General features: G+C 33.4%; 2 protein-coding genes and 1 non-coding gene across 3 annotated transcripts; 1 reads left to right on the plus strand and 2 right to left on the minus strand.

Moving 5' to 3' along the window:
• The first annotated feature begins 70 nt into the window (after window positions 1–70).
• Window positions 71–1396, plus strand: LOC110820653 (membrane lipoprotein lipid attachment site-like protein, putative (DUF1223)). The gene is made up of 2 exons (XM_022050198.2): window positions 71–739; window positions 836–1396. The coding sequence occupies exons 1-2, from the start codon at window positions 290–292 to the stop codon at window positions 1193–1195; spliced, it is 810 nt and encodes a 269-aa protein (XP_021905890.1). The 5' UTR covers window positions 71–289; the 3' UTR covers window positions 1196–1396.
• Window positions 1397–2705: 1309 nt separating this feature from the next.
• On the minus strand, window positions 2706–6351 carry MAMI (membrane-associated mannitol-induced). The gene is made up of 7 exons (XM_022050199.2): window positions 5917–6351; window positions 5466–5536; window positions 4931–5012; window positions 4691–4812; window positions 3580–3657; window positions 3373–3492; window positions 2706–3268 (listed from the first exon to the last, which is right to left on the minus strand). Exons 1-7 carry the CDS (start codon window positions 6182–6184, stop codon window positions 3209–3211), a joined length of 801 nt encoding a protein of 266 aa, XP_021905891.1. The 5' UTR covers window positions 6185–6351; the 3' UTR covers window positions 2706–3208.
• Window positions 6352–8933: 2582 nt separating this feature from the next.
• Window positions 8934–9006, minus strand: TRNAV-UAC (transfer RNA valine (anticodon UAC)). The gene has a single exon. It is a non-coding gene; the product is annotated as a tRNA-Val (tRNA).
• Between the last annotated feature and the right edge of the window lie 2379 nt (window positions 9007–11385).

Genomic DNA, 11385 nt, shown 5'->3' on the forward strand with positions numbered 1-11385 from the left:
ATCACATATCGCCACCTGTCCTTCTCTTTCATTATTTTTTAAAACGTCAAAAATTAAATAAATCAACCTGCATCTTCCCCGCCTCGTTTCTCTCTTCACCGTCAAAATCAACACCTCTTCTTCCCCTCGCTTCTCTGACTCTGAATCTGTCGCCTTTCACCCTTCGCGTATTTACATACACTACACCACAGATATTTTGGGTTCTCTCTCTTTCGTTTCATCACCGCCAGCGTCATCATCGCCGACGTCCGGCAACCATTTAGGCGACGAGGTCGACCAGGCAGCTCAAATGGCCCGCCGTCTCTTCGCCTGTTTTGGAAAAGGAAGCTCGTTCATGTTATCGCCGGCGAGGACCGAGAAAGGAAGTACGGCGGCGGTGGAGACCGGTGCCGGCGAGGGACCCGTGCTGGTGGAGCTTTTCTCATCTCAAGGATGCGTGACGTCGCCGGAAGCGGAGATGTTGTTGTCGAGAGTTGGCCGGGGTGACTTCCAGCTGGAAGTTCCGGTGGTGGTGCTGGCTTTCCATGTCGATTACTGGGACTACATGGGTTGGAAAGATCCGTACGGGTCGAGCCAGTGGACTGTCCGGCAAAAAGCGTACGTCGAAGCGTTGAAGCTCGACACCATGTTCACGCCGCAGGTGGTGGTTCAGGGTAGAGCTCAGTGCGTCGGGAACGAAGAGGAGCCGCTTCTTCAGACCATAAAAGATGCGCCAAGATTCCCTCCTCCAACTTTCCAGGTACATTTGTTTAAACAATCCCAAAACAGGGGATCTCCCTTTTTCTCATCTTCATCCTCAGAACCCTAACGCAAAACCGGCATTGACGATGAGCAGGCGACCTTCCACAGACCCACATCGGAGGCGCTACAAATTTCGTTAACCGGAGCGCTGAGGATAAAAATCGATAGCGCCGGAGCCAATGTGATGGTAGCATTGTACGAGAGTGGACTGGTGAATGACTGTCCGAAAGGAGAGAACAAAGGTCGTGTTCTCTCCAATGACTTCGTCGTCAGAAAGGTCGAAAAGCTCTGCGCCGTCAAAGACATTTCGCCGAAGAAGACGGTTACCGGCACCGTTCATTTCACACTCTGGGATGGTTTCAACACCACCAAGTGCGGTGTTGTTGTGTTCGTCCAAAACTCGTCACATCAAATCTTCGGTTCCCAGAACTTCAAAATACCAGATGATATATGAGTTTATGATTGTACGATATATGGTGACAATCGTGGTTTTCTTTGGTTAGGAATTTATGTATGTATAGGCTGTTTTTCTTTTTATATATCTTCTAAAATTTTTTAAAAAACAATTTTTTTTTTTTTTATTAATGTTGATGGATTTATTTTTAATTAGGTATATGGAGAGACAGATTGGATTGATGGAATGAGTTTTCGTTCTCTTTTGTTTTTTTGGTGGGGAGTTCATATTTGGAAATCTGGGTATTGAAATTGTGTGATGCGTCTGGTTTTTATGTTGTGAGAAGAAGAATTGAAAATGGCGATAATAATTGCAGTTCATGCACTTCCTTAGTTTCACTTCTGCACGTTCTCATACTCTATATATATATATATATATATAATATTATTATATAAATATATATCAAACAGAGAGAGTAGAAGAAAGGAGTTCAATTGGGTCCCCAGCAATTCAAGTAGAAGACCCTGTTCATGGACTCTTCTGTGTTCGGGATCTGGTGAAATGGATTTTGAGTCCTCCAAGTGCAGCCCCTAACGAAGTAATAATAACGCAGGCCTTATTCTCAGCAATTGCCACATACAAATATATATATATATATATATATAGTATAAGAGATACACATGAATGTGTATACATATATACGTATAAACATGAAGGGATAGTTGACAAACAGGGCGAGCAAATTACATAAACCACCGGCCAAAACTGCGGGTATGTTCTTTTTCCAGTGGATGAAATTCTTCTGTTCAAGGTTATATAGATGTCTTTGTTTGTGTGTGTGTGTATATATATATGTATGTATGTATGTATATGTATGTATATCGTAATCAATCAATTTAAGTGAAGAATATGTTGGAATGCAATGTAAGTGAATCATGAGTACTTTTTTGAGTTAGTAGGCTGATGGTTTTGCGCGACACAACTGGCTAAATGAATCAAGTACTAATGCTTTGCCCTCTCTCTATATTTTTTTATTTTATTCTTATTTTTTAATTCTTTAATATAAATAATTAACAAATTTAAATAAATGTCGCGTTTACGAAATTTTCTTTTTTTTTTTTTCCTCTCATAAAGCAATTAATAACAATATTTTATTTTTGTGTCATTTTTATGCCACTATTTTATAAGTGTATATTTGTAACAAGAATAAAAAATATTAAAATTAATTTATAAAAATAAAATTTTATTTTAAAACACATGCATTGTCATATTAATTTTATTTTTTAAAAAAAAATTAAGAAATGTGATGATGGCAACTATGGATCCTCTTTTTATATATAATAAATACTTCAAATTATATTTTTTATCTCTAATTTATTTAGAATTAAATGAAATTAATCAAGAGATGGTATTGATTACAAACCCTAGTGGTTAGAATGTATAAATATATATATATATATATATATATATATATATATATTCAAGCATCCATCATTCTAGAGACTGGATTCAAATTGAGGATTTGGGGATTTAAATTAAAATCAGAGCAGAAAAAAGAAGAAATTCAAAATACCAAACGGACAGAATGAATACACACAGATTTATACAAGAATCGTTTCAGTCCTGTGCATTTAAGGTTAAACTCATGACACCAAAAAACACACAGATTTACACTACGGGGGGATTTCATGAGGGGTACGTTCTCGGCCAAATGTTATACGTCAAGAAAATAAGAGCTGCAAACCTGAACACCAAAACCCATGAATTCTAACCACTAGGGTTTGCAAATAAGCTCGTTGCCCATAAAATCTTTGGCTTATTTTTCAAAATGAAGTAAAATCCATCCTCTACAGGTATACACTCAGCCCAAACTCTGGTTCACCTTGACTTTCACATTCGTATGTTGGGAAATAATTGCTTCAAGATACGATCCTTCTTTTTAAATAACATCCCGGGCTGCCAATTTATCTTTCTACTTTCCCTCACTACAAAACCCGGACTGAGGTACTCATACTAGAAAGTTTCTGTTTGGGCAGAGAAAAAGCACTGAGAACAGGAGCTAGCAGCATTTTTTTACACAGAATCTACGGCTTCAACTTGTTGACGAGCCAGGTACTTCTCCCTCCGTTCTTTCTGAAAAATACAACATGAATAGGCAAAGATGCGTTAAAAGACTGGGGAAAGTTCTAAAAGCTTAGTATTCGTGCAATAGCAGAGACAATGAGATGAAGAAATACCCATTCATCTATCACAAGACCCTCCCCAACAACACGGGGACCTGTGTCTGGTGGAGGCTTCTTGCGTGCTTCAACGGCAGCCTCAGCTTCTGCTAACTGACGTTTCAGTTTCTCCAGGGCCTAGAAAATGGAAAAGAAACCACAATGATGCACATCCAGAACATGTGAAGAAAACCATCCAAACTTCCACCATAATTTGAAGCTTACAGGACTTGGGCGTGCCACATCTAGAAATACCACACGCAAAATCCTCTCAACTGTTACTTGATCCTTTTGCTCATCGAACTGCAAAGAAAAATAATCAAACTTATGTTAGACTATGCTCTTACACCAATATGATATAACTAAGTAGGACGAGGAGAGAAACATGCAGCAGATGTGCGCAAAGAGATACTTACAGCTATCTGAACAATCTAGTTAAAGAATTCAAGCTGGTTAGGAGTTAGTTACTTCTCTTGGCTCTAGCTATTTCACCACAAGTTTTATTTATAACAACTAACAAATGACGATTTAACACTTTCTCAGTCTAAAATCATGAGTACTAAGCATTTTAATATTTTTTTTATGCTCTTTGCTTCTCACAAAATCATCTTAGAGATGGAAACAGAAACTTAAATGTTGAAATGTTTAAAATCTTGTTTTCATCCTTGCCATGCTAGGAAATTGGTTCGAAGAAAAAGAAAGCTTCTGCCAGAATGTAAATAATAGATTAATGGACCAGTTCTTATAGACTTTAGATATTGAATAATTTGGCTACTAGTAATTATTTCACAACTTCAATTTTTTTAATTACACAAACAGTTTGACCACCCATTATTCACTCAAACCCAAAAGAATAGCCAACCACATTCATGTTTCCAAGATTCCCAAAAGGAATTAGAATGGGGGAAAAAAAAAAGCATTGGGAATGAGTCAGGGCTAAATGGACAAAACTCCAGCCTCCTTCCTGATTATTTATCCACATGGACAACCTAATTGCTTTCTGCAGGCTAAGGGAATGACTCAGAAACCACATGCTACAGAAAGCCTCCTAAACCCAAACCTAACTAAAATAACTGCTCCCCATACATTATGCTCACAAACACAAACACCTGATAAGTCCCTGTAACTAAAGAGTGCAAAATCTCTCAATTATGATCTTGACAGTTCCAATGAACTAAATGTCAGTTCTACAAATAGGTGCTCTACTTAGGAATGGCCAAAACTAGCAAACTCCCTCCAATTCTTACTATTAAAAGGAAATTCTCATTACAGGATTTTCCAGACTGGAAAGAATTACGAAAACGTCAATATAGCAAGAATAAATAGTTTACTTTACCAGCTCAGGGACATAATCTATTCCAGCTTTCACCTTAAGACTCATTATCTTAAACTTAACCTTGCTCTTCTGGTCTAATTGCTGCTTTTCATTGTTCTCTGGATGTTCCACGAACTTGAACACTGTCCATATGAAAAAATTATTTTTATATATATATATATATATATATATATATCTTATTAGAAATTTCAACAAGTTTGAAGTAAAAGGTTAATATGTGTATCAACAGAAATCCATTACCAGTCGCAATAATGCTCTCTCCAGGAGCCAGGATACCCCCAGGAGGACGCATGTAACAACTTTTTGGTGCTGTAGTTTGAAACTGAACCAGAGAAACCAAAGTAAACAGTGAGATGAAAGAATGAAATTAACTTCAACTCTGTAATTTGTCAAAGTAAAATCTTTTGATACGTGGAAAATATTAAAATCACAAACAGAACCACCTTTTTTTAAGTGTCAAATACATCCACGCTATCTATCAAAGTAAAATATTTTGATACGTGGAAAACATCAAAATCACAAACAAGACCACCTTTTTAATAAGTGCCAAAACAAATTCACGCTCCATAACAGGAATCTTCTTTACTAAAACAAATAAGTTGACATCTAAAATAAACATTGCTGCAGAATGGCTTAAGCTTAAATTGCTCAAGAATTATAATTTCTAACACATTAGGCAATTCGAACTTAAATCGTTCTGCATCAAATATTACTGCTTAAAAATTGTGCATTGTCATGGGGCATATCAATAACTCAAGCAAAAATTCATAATTACCTTAAATGCAACATGAGACTTGCTAGTATTTTTCAACCCGATGGCGCTCCTCACCTGCTTACCAGGTTCATCTGCAAAATGTGCATAAAGCACACATAAAGTGAAAAACCAAAGCTTATAAGAAAAAAAGATACAGCTTCAATTGCATTTTCTTTCGTAAAAATCACGCATACAACAACACTTGAATTAGCATTGCAAATGAAATGTTTAGCATCTTCTAACCCGTATCTTTGCCTCCAAGAACAGAAAAACCACAAAAATTTCGTTTTCATGAACAATCAAAACGGCCGGTAATTACTAAACCAAATAATGCCAAATAACGGAATAAGTAAAAGTAAACTCAAATTACAAAGAAATACTCTAATGTCAACAAAAGGATATCAGCCAAGAAATTCTCGAAATTGAACAAAATAACTCAAAGGTCAACGCAAGCCAATAAACGACGACGTACAGGGGAAATAGAGATTGCTAGAAGGATCGAGCCGGAGCCTACGGCGAGGAGGAAAGAGCGATCTGGCCACAGACGACATCGTTAAAGAAGAAGACGGCCTGGAGCTGCCAGGAACTTCCCCGTGGCGCCTGCTATTACCAGGGTGACTATGATGCAGGTTCTGCGTAGAAGACGAAGACCAGGAATTATTTCCTGTTTGCCAAAACGAACACAACCTAAACAGCTTCATATCTCTATGCGACTTGTGGCGGTCGGCTGCAATTGCCATCGGCCACCGGAATATCAGTTCACCGGCGATTCAATCTCCGTCCCTCTCTCTAGTCTTCTTTTTCTCTACCTTGAGAATTGAAATGAAGTGTCGCTTTTTATTTTTAATTAATTTTTTTTTTTTTCAATTTCCGTGTGCTTACTCTCTCTTCGATGGAGTGTAGTGGCAACAGCTTGCAAGGATGTTGTAGGGGGGGGGGGTTCTCGTCACGAGTTTAAACACGTACCGGAATTCACAAGTCAATTTACACGCGACTCGTTACTGTTTTTAAAGCCGCGCTGCTATACTGTTGTACGTTGACGTAACTTGAATCCTCAAGGAGGGTAGTTTTGTCTAAAAGGTACAACATCTCAAAGAGATAAATTTTGATATGGATATCTGAAAATGCGCGTGTTGGTGACGGTCGAATAGGAGACTGCCCGGGTCAGGAAGGTAACACGTTGGGACGATTCTGATTGGTTGAACCAAATATTTATTATAATTTTATTACGTTTAAAATAATTTAATATTTAATTAGTTACTGACTTGTGGGGTCAACCGGTTGAATGGGAGTCGTTGGATTAGATGGAGAGAAAATCGACGGCGAGGAAGGAGTTCGCGTGGGGGGGGAGACGTAGTGGGAAGCGCGTAATTGGTTTGTTTACGTGAGTAAGGGAATTAATGATGTTCAGGGGAATTAGGTAAGGTTATTCGTACGGCATTTACAATTGTCGGCTGGGTTTGTTGGCGTGGGTTAGTTGGGATGTTAGAAATTTAATTAGGTGAATGATGACAATCCTGTGAGCTAAATTAGACAATTATCTTCTTCTTAATTATCTCTTAAACCAGATTTTAAGAATAAATGGGTTGTCACTAATTAATCTTTTCCTTACATAATCTTTGAAAACATATGATATGTCAGATTATTATAACCATAAATTTAATTGAATTATAGATTATATTTTATTAATTTTAGTAATTATAATGAATTAAATTTTTAATTTTTACATTTTTTATTAAAAAAATTAAAACTAAAATTAACGAGAATGTTATGATGAATGTAAACCATATTAATGTAATAATTAAAGTATTAATGCCCATAATTAGTAATCATACATTTTTTATTTACAGTAAGGGTTGGCAAAAAGTTGTAGAAAAACAATAAAAGCCTTAGATTAGCCGGCTTTTTAGTAAATAAATAAATAATATAAAAGTAGAGATTTATTAATTTCATGGCTTTAAATCAATATGTAAATAAGTTTCGGTAACTTTTTATTTTGTGCTTACAATAAATTTTTTACCGATAAATTATTTTAGTTTAAATAAACATTCCAGTTGAGTTAGCAAATTAATTTATAAAAAAAAATGCATCAAATTAAACACTCTTTTTCTTTAATTAGAAAATTATATGAATTATATAAGAAATAAAACGGACAAAATAATTAATTTAGTTTATGTACTATTTTAAAATGTTTAAATTGAGCTCTGTATTATTTTTTTATTAATTTTTATATTTAAAAAAATTTTATTTCAGTATCTAACTGTTAATGATATAATAGAGGTGTCACATTGATCAAAATTAAATACGTGACATAATTTGATTGAACTGTTTTTAACGTTAGATATTATATGTCTCGTTACGTGGCAACTAACATGAATAAGTTTGATTTTTACAAAAAAAAATTGATTCAAAAAATAAAACCAAATTAGGTCCACCAAGTTTAATCATAAACCCCCCAAAAAAAGTCCACCTTCTCTCAAACCATCATGAACTCTCTCGTTTGCACTCTTTTACGGTGATTTTCTTTATTGTACTCCTTATAGTATTCTTTTAATGAACGGTAACAGTTGACTTGAAATCATCCCGAAATTTGTGTATCCACTCACCAACAGGTAAATTAATATGTATATCCATTAAAGGAAAAAAATATGACAAATAAGAGACGATGATGCTAGCATTGAAAAAAATATTAAAGAAAAAAAATGAGGTAGGAAATGATAGGGAGTTCTTCAACAAAATCTAACAATAATGTACATAAAAAGAATATTAAAATCTCATTGCATAAATCTAAATTTAGCATAGATTGTTTAGTGAAAAATATTAAAGAAAACAAAAATTTACAAGAAAAAAAAAATGAGTTATAAGCACAAAAAATTCAATGTTGATTTTGAATAAGAATGGAAAACATAGGGACGTTACGAGGGTAATGAATGATGATGATGAGTGGCAGAGGAAATAACGAGCTTAATTTTTATAAGTCATAGTGTTCTAATGTTATTATCACTATTGTCTTATTTATTTGATTACCTCTTTAATAAAACCTCATATATTATACACATATCATAAATTGGTTTACCTGTTAATGAGATGGAGACGCAAGTTTCGGAATGACTTCAATACAGTTGTTGTCGTTCACTAGATAAAGAACCACCAGAAAGAACTTGTGGATGAGATAGCAAGGGTCGTTTTAAATGAGAAGAACTTGATTATTTGAAAAATTATTTATACACTCGATTAAAGATAAATAATTGATACTCAAAAAGAAAGAAAAATTTTAACTCGAATATGCAAGTTTCGAACCTTATTTATAAATCTATACTATACCACTTAAAATATAGAAAATTGTAAATTTTCATTGCTTTATTTAAGAAATTTCAAAAATAATTTTACAGTGAAAAAAGTCATTTCAAATTAATTTTCCCTTTGGACAAGTTATTTTCTAATAACAATAAGCCAAACGAGGTCAAAAAATTATTGATATACACATATTGTTGCTGCCCAGGATCGAACTGGGGACCTTTAGTGTGTAAGACTAACGTGATAACCACTACACCACAGCAACCGATTTGCTGATTCGAACGTTAGATATGAACTTAAAGTGTTTTCTATTCTAATACATAAAACTTTTTTTTAAAAATATTATTTTAATTGTTGAATAAAAAACTTCATAAGCTACTCTTAAGTTCAATTTATTGAACTTAATTATTTTATAGATAACTATATTTACATTCATGCATTTATAATATATAAATTTAATATATAAGTTAAAAAAGTTAGTACGAATTTTTATTTGTTAGTTTATTTAATATCATTTAGAATAAACAAATTTAAACATGTTTAAACAAATCGAATATGAGTTTATAGCTTATACTAATAATTCATATTATATATTGACAAGATTTTTTGATACTACTTGCTCATTTTATCTTCTATAGTTATTATTATTATTATTATTTGACTATGCTTGATCCTATCAACTCAAGTATATAATCTACCTGAAAAATAAATATTAAGATAAATACATATTAAAATTAAATAATAATTTAAGTTTATCATTTTAATTTCAATTAATACACATCTATTTTATTTGAATTAAGCAAATTTTAAAAAATAAATTACTTGTTTAAGAAAGTATTGTTAATTATGTATGTATAATTTTTTTTGTGGGATGCTACAAAAACTTTTAAAAGAGACAAGTTGAGCGGTGGATGTAATGAAGAGAGAAAAAGCTATCAATATATTGGTAGGCCATTTTCAAAATTGATTTGGCATAGCATAGATTTGGTGAGGGCATTCATTGCTCCAATTTTATAGTTATAATAATGTAATGTATATATAGGGCATTAATTAATTTTAAGTTATATGGTAGTTGAATTCTTTATTGTGAGTATGTCTCTCTCTATATATATATATATATATATGTATACACCTTTTTATATTCCCTATTATAACTAGATAATTAATAATTTTTATTTTAAAATATATAAATTAATTAACAAATTTTATAAACACTATAACAAATTTAAAAATAAAAGGACGATACAACACAATAATATAAATAATAATAATCATTAAAAATTAAAAAATATAGTTAAAACAAGTTATTTATATTTTAAAATTTTAGTTATATTTAATTTTATATCTTTATATTAAAATAATTAAAATTAAAATATTTTATTCGACAAGAAATAATATCAATAACATTTAGCGACAAAATTGGTATTAAAGAAAAAAAAAATAATTATTTAAATAAAGAAATTATTTGGGTCCCCAGAAAACCAGGTGCATGAGAATCTCATCCTTCTCTTCCCTCCTCCGCCTCCTCCTCTTGCTTTCCTCATCACTGTTCATCTTCGACCCTTGATCATTAACACCGCCACTAGATACTCGCCACACGCCATTGTTACTTGCTGGTTCTGTCACAAGCTTCGTCTTCATTCTCTGCTGTATCGAGTTTAGTGCCACCTCAAACTTGGAAACCCTATTACCGTTGTTACCCATCCGTCACTTTGATCTCTCTCGCTTATTTCTCCGAGAAACTGAAGAGGGTGTCGGAGAACAATTTCGAAACTGGTTATGGGAAATTGAGAATGGTGGTTCTGGATGGAAGGTTGCTTTGTTTTCACTTGAGTGAAACTTGTTAGTTCTGTGTGTTGCATGGATTTATATAGATGAAAATCAGAGGACGAAGGGGGCGTAGAGGATTTATTTTTATTTTCTTTTAAAGGGAGAGAAAAAGTTGCGTTGGTTGTTTCTCGAGAAAGTGAAACAAGGTGGTTTTGGCTCCCAGATTCATGGGTAGTGGTTTTTCGTGTTGGGTTTCAGTTTTAGCTCCCAGGTTCTGGGTAGTGGTTTTTTCAAAATTCAATGGGTGAGTCAGAGCAGGAAAGGAAAAAGAAGAATGCTACCGACCGTTAACATGGCTGTTCTGGTTTTCACTGTGCAATTTCGTGCTGGTACGGATGATTTAGGCATTCGTGATGGTTTTTCACTGCGCAATTAATGTTAATCCGGTCATTAATTGAGATTTTAATTTATTAACATTAATTTATGCCATTCCCAACTTAATCTGATCATTAATTGAGATTTAATCCTATTCTGGGTTCACGAAAAACAGTATTTAATTTTGTTCTTTGTGGGTTTTGTGTTAATTGACATGTTATTTTTATATTTTTAATTAAGATTAATTAAAAATATATAGTATTATATATATAACCAAGATGTATTCTCACAAATCTTTGCCTTCTAAATCAAATCCGATCCAATTCAGTATAACAAGCAAGAAAAATTGATACATACCTACTTGTACTAATTCATTTTCTTTAATTTTTTAAAATCAAAAGTCGAGATGAATTTAAAAATGATGATTCGGATTTACCATATTATTAGTACCCGATTATCCTTGTGTCAATTTATGCTATATAATTTTATTTTATAAATC

The sequence above is a fragment of the Carica papaya genome, chromosome 4 (assembly GCF_054855325.1).
Source record: "Carica papaya isolate Zhongbai chromosome 4, ASM5485532v1, whole genome shotgun sequence".
Taxonomy (NCBI): domain Eukaryota; kingdom Viridiplantae; phylum Streptophyta; class Magnoliopsida; order Brassicales; family Caricaceae; genus Carica; species Carica papaya.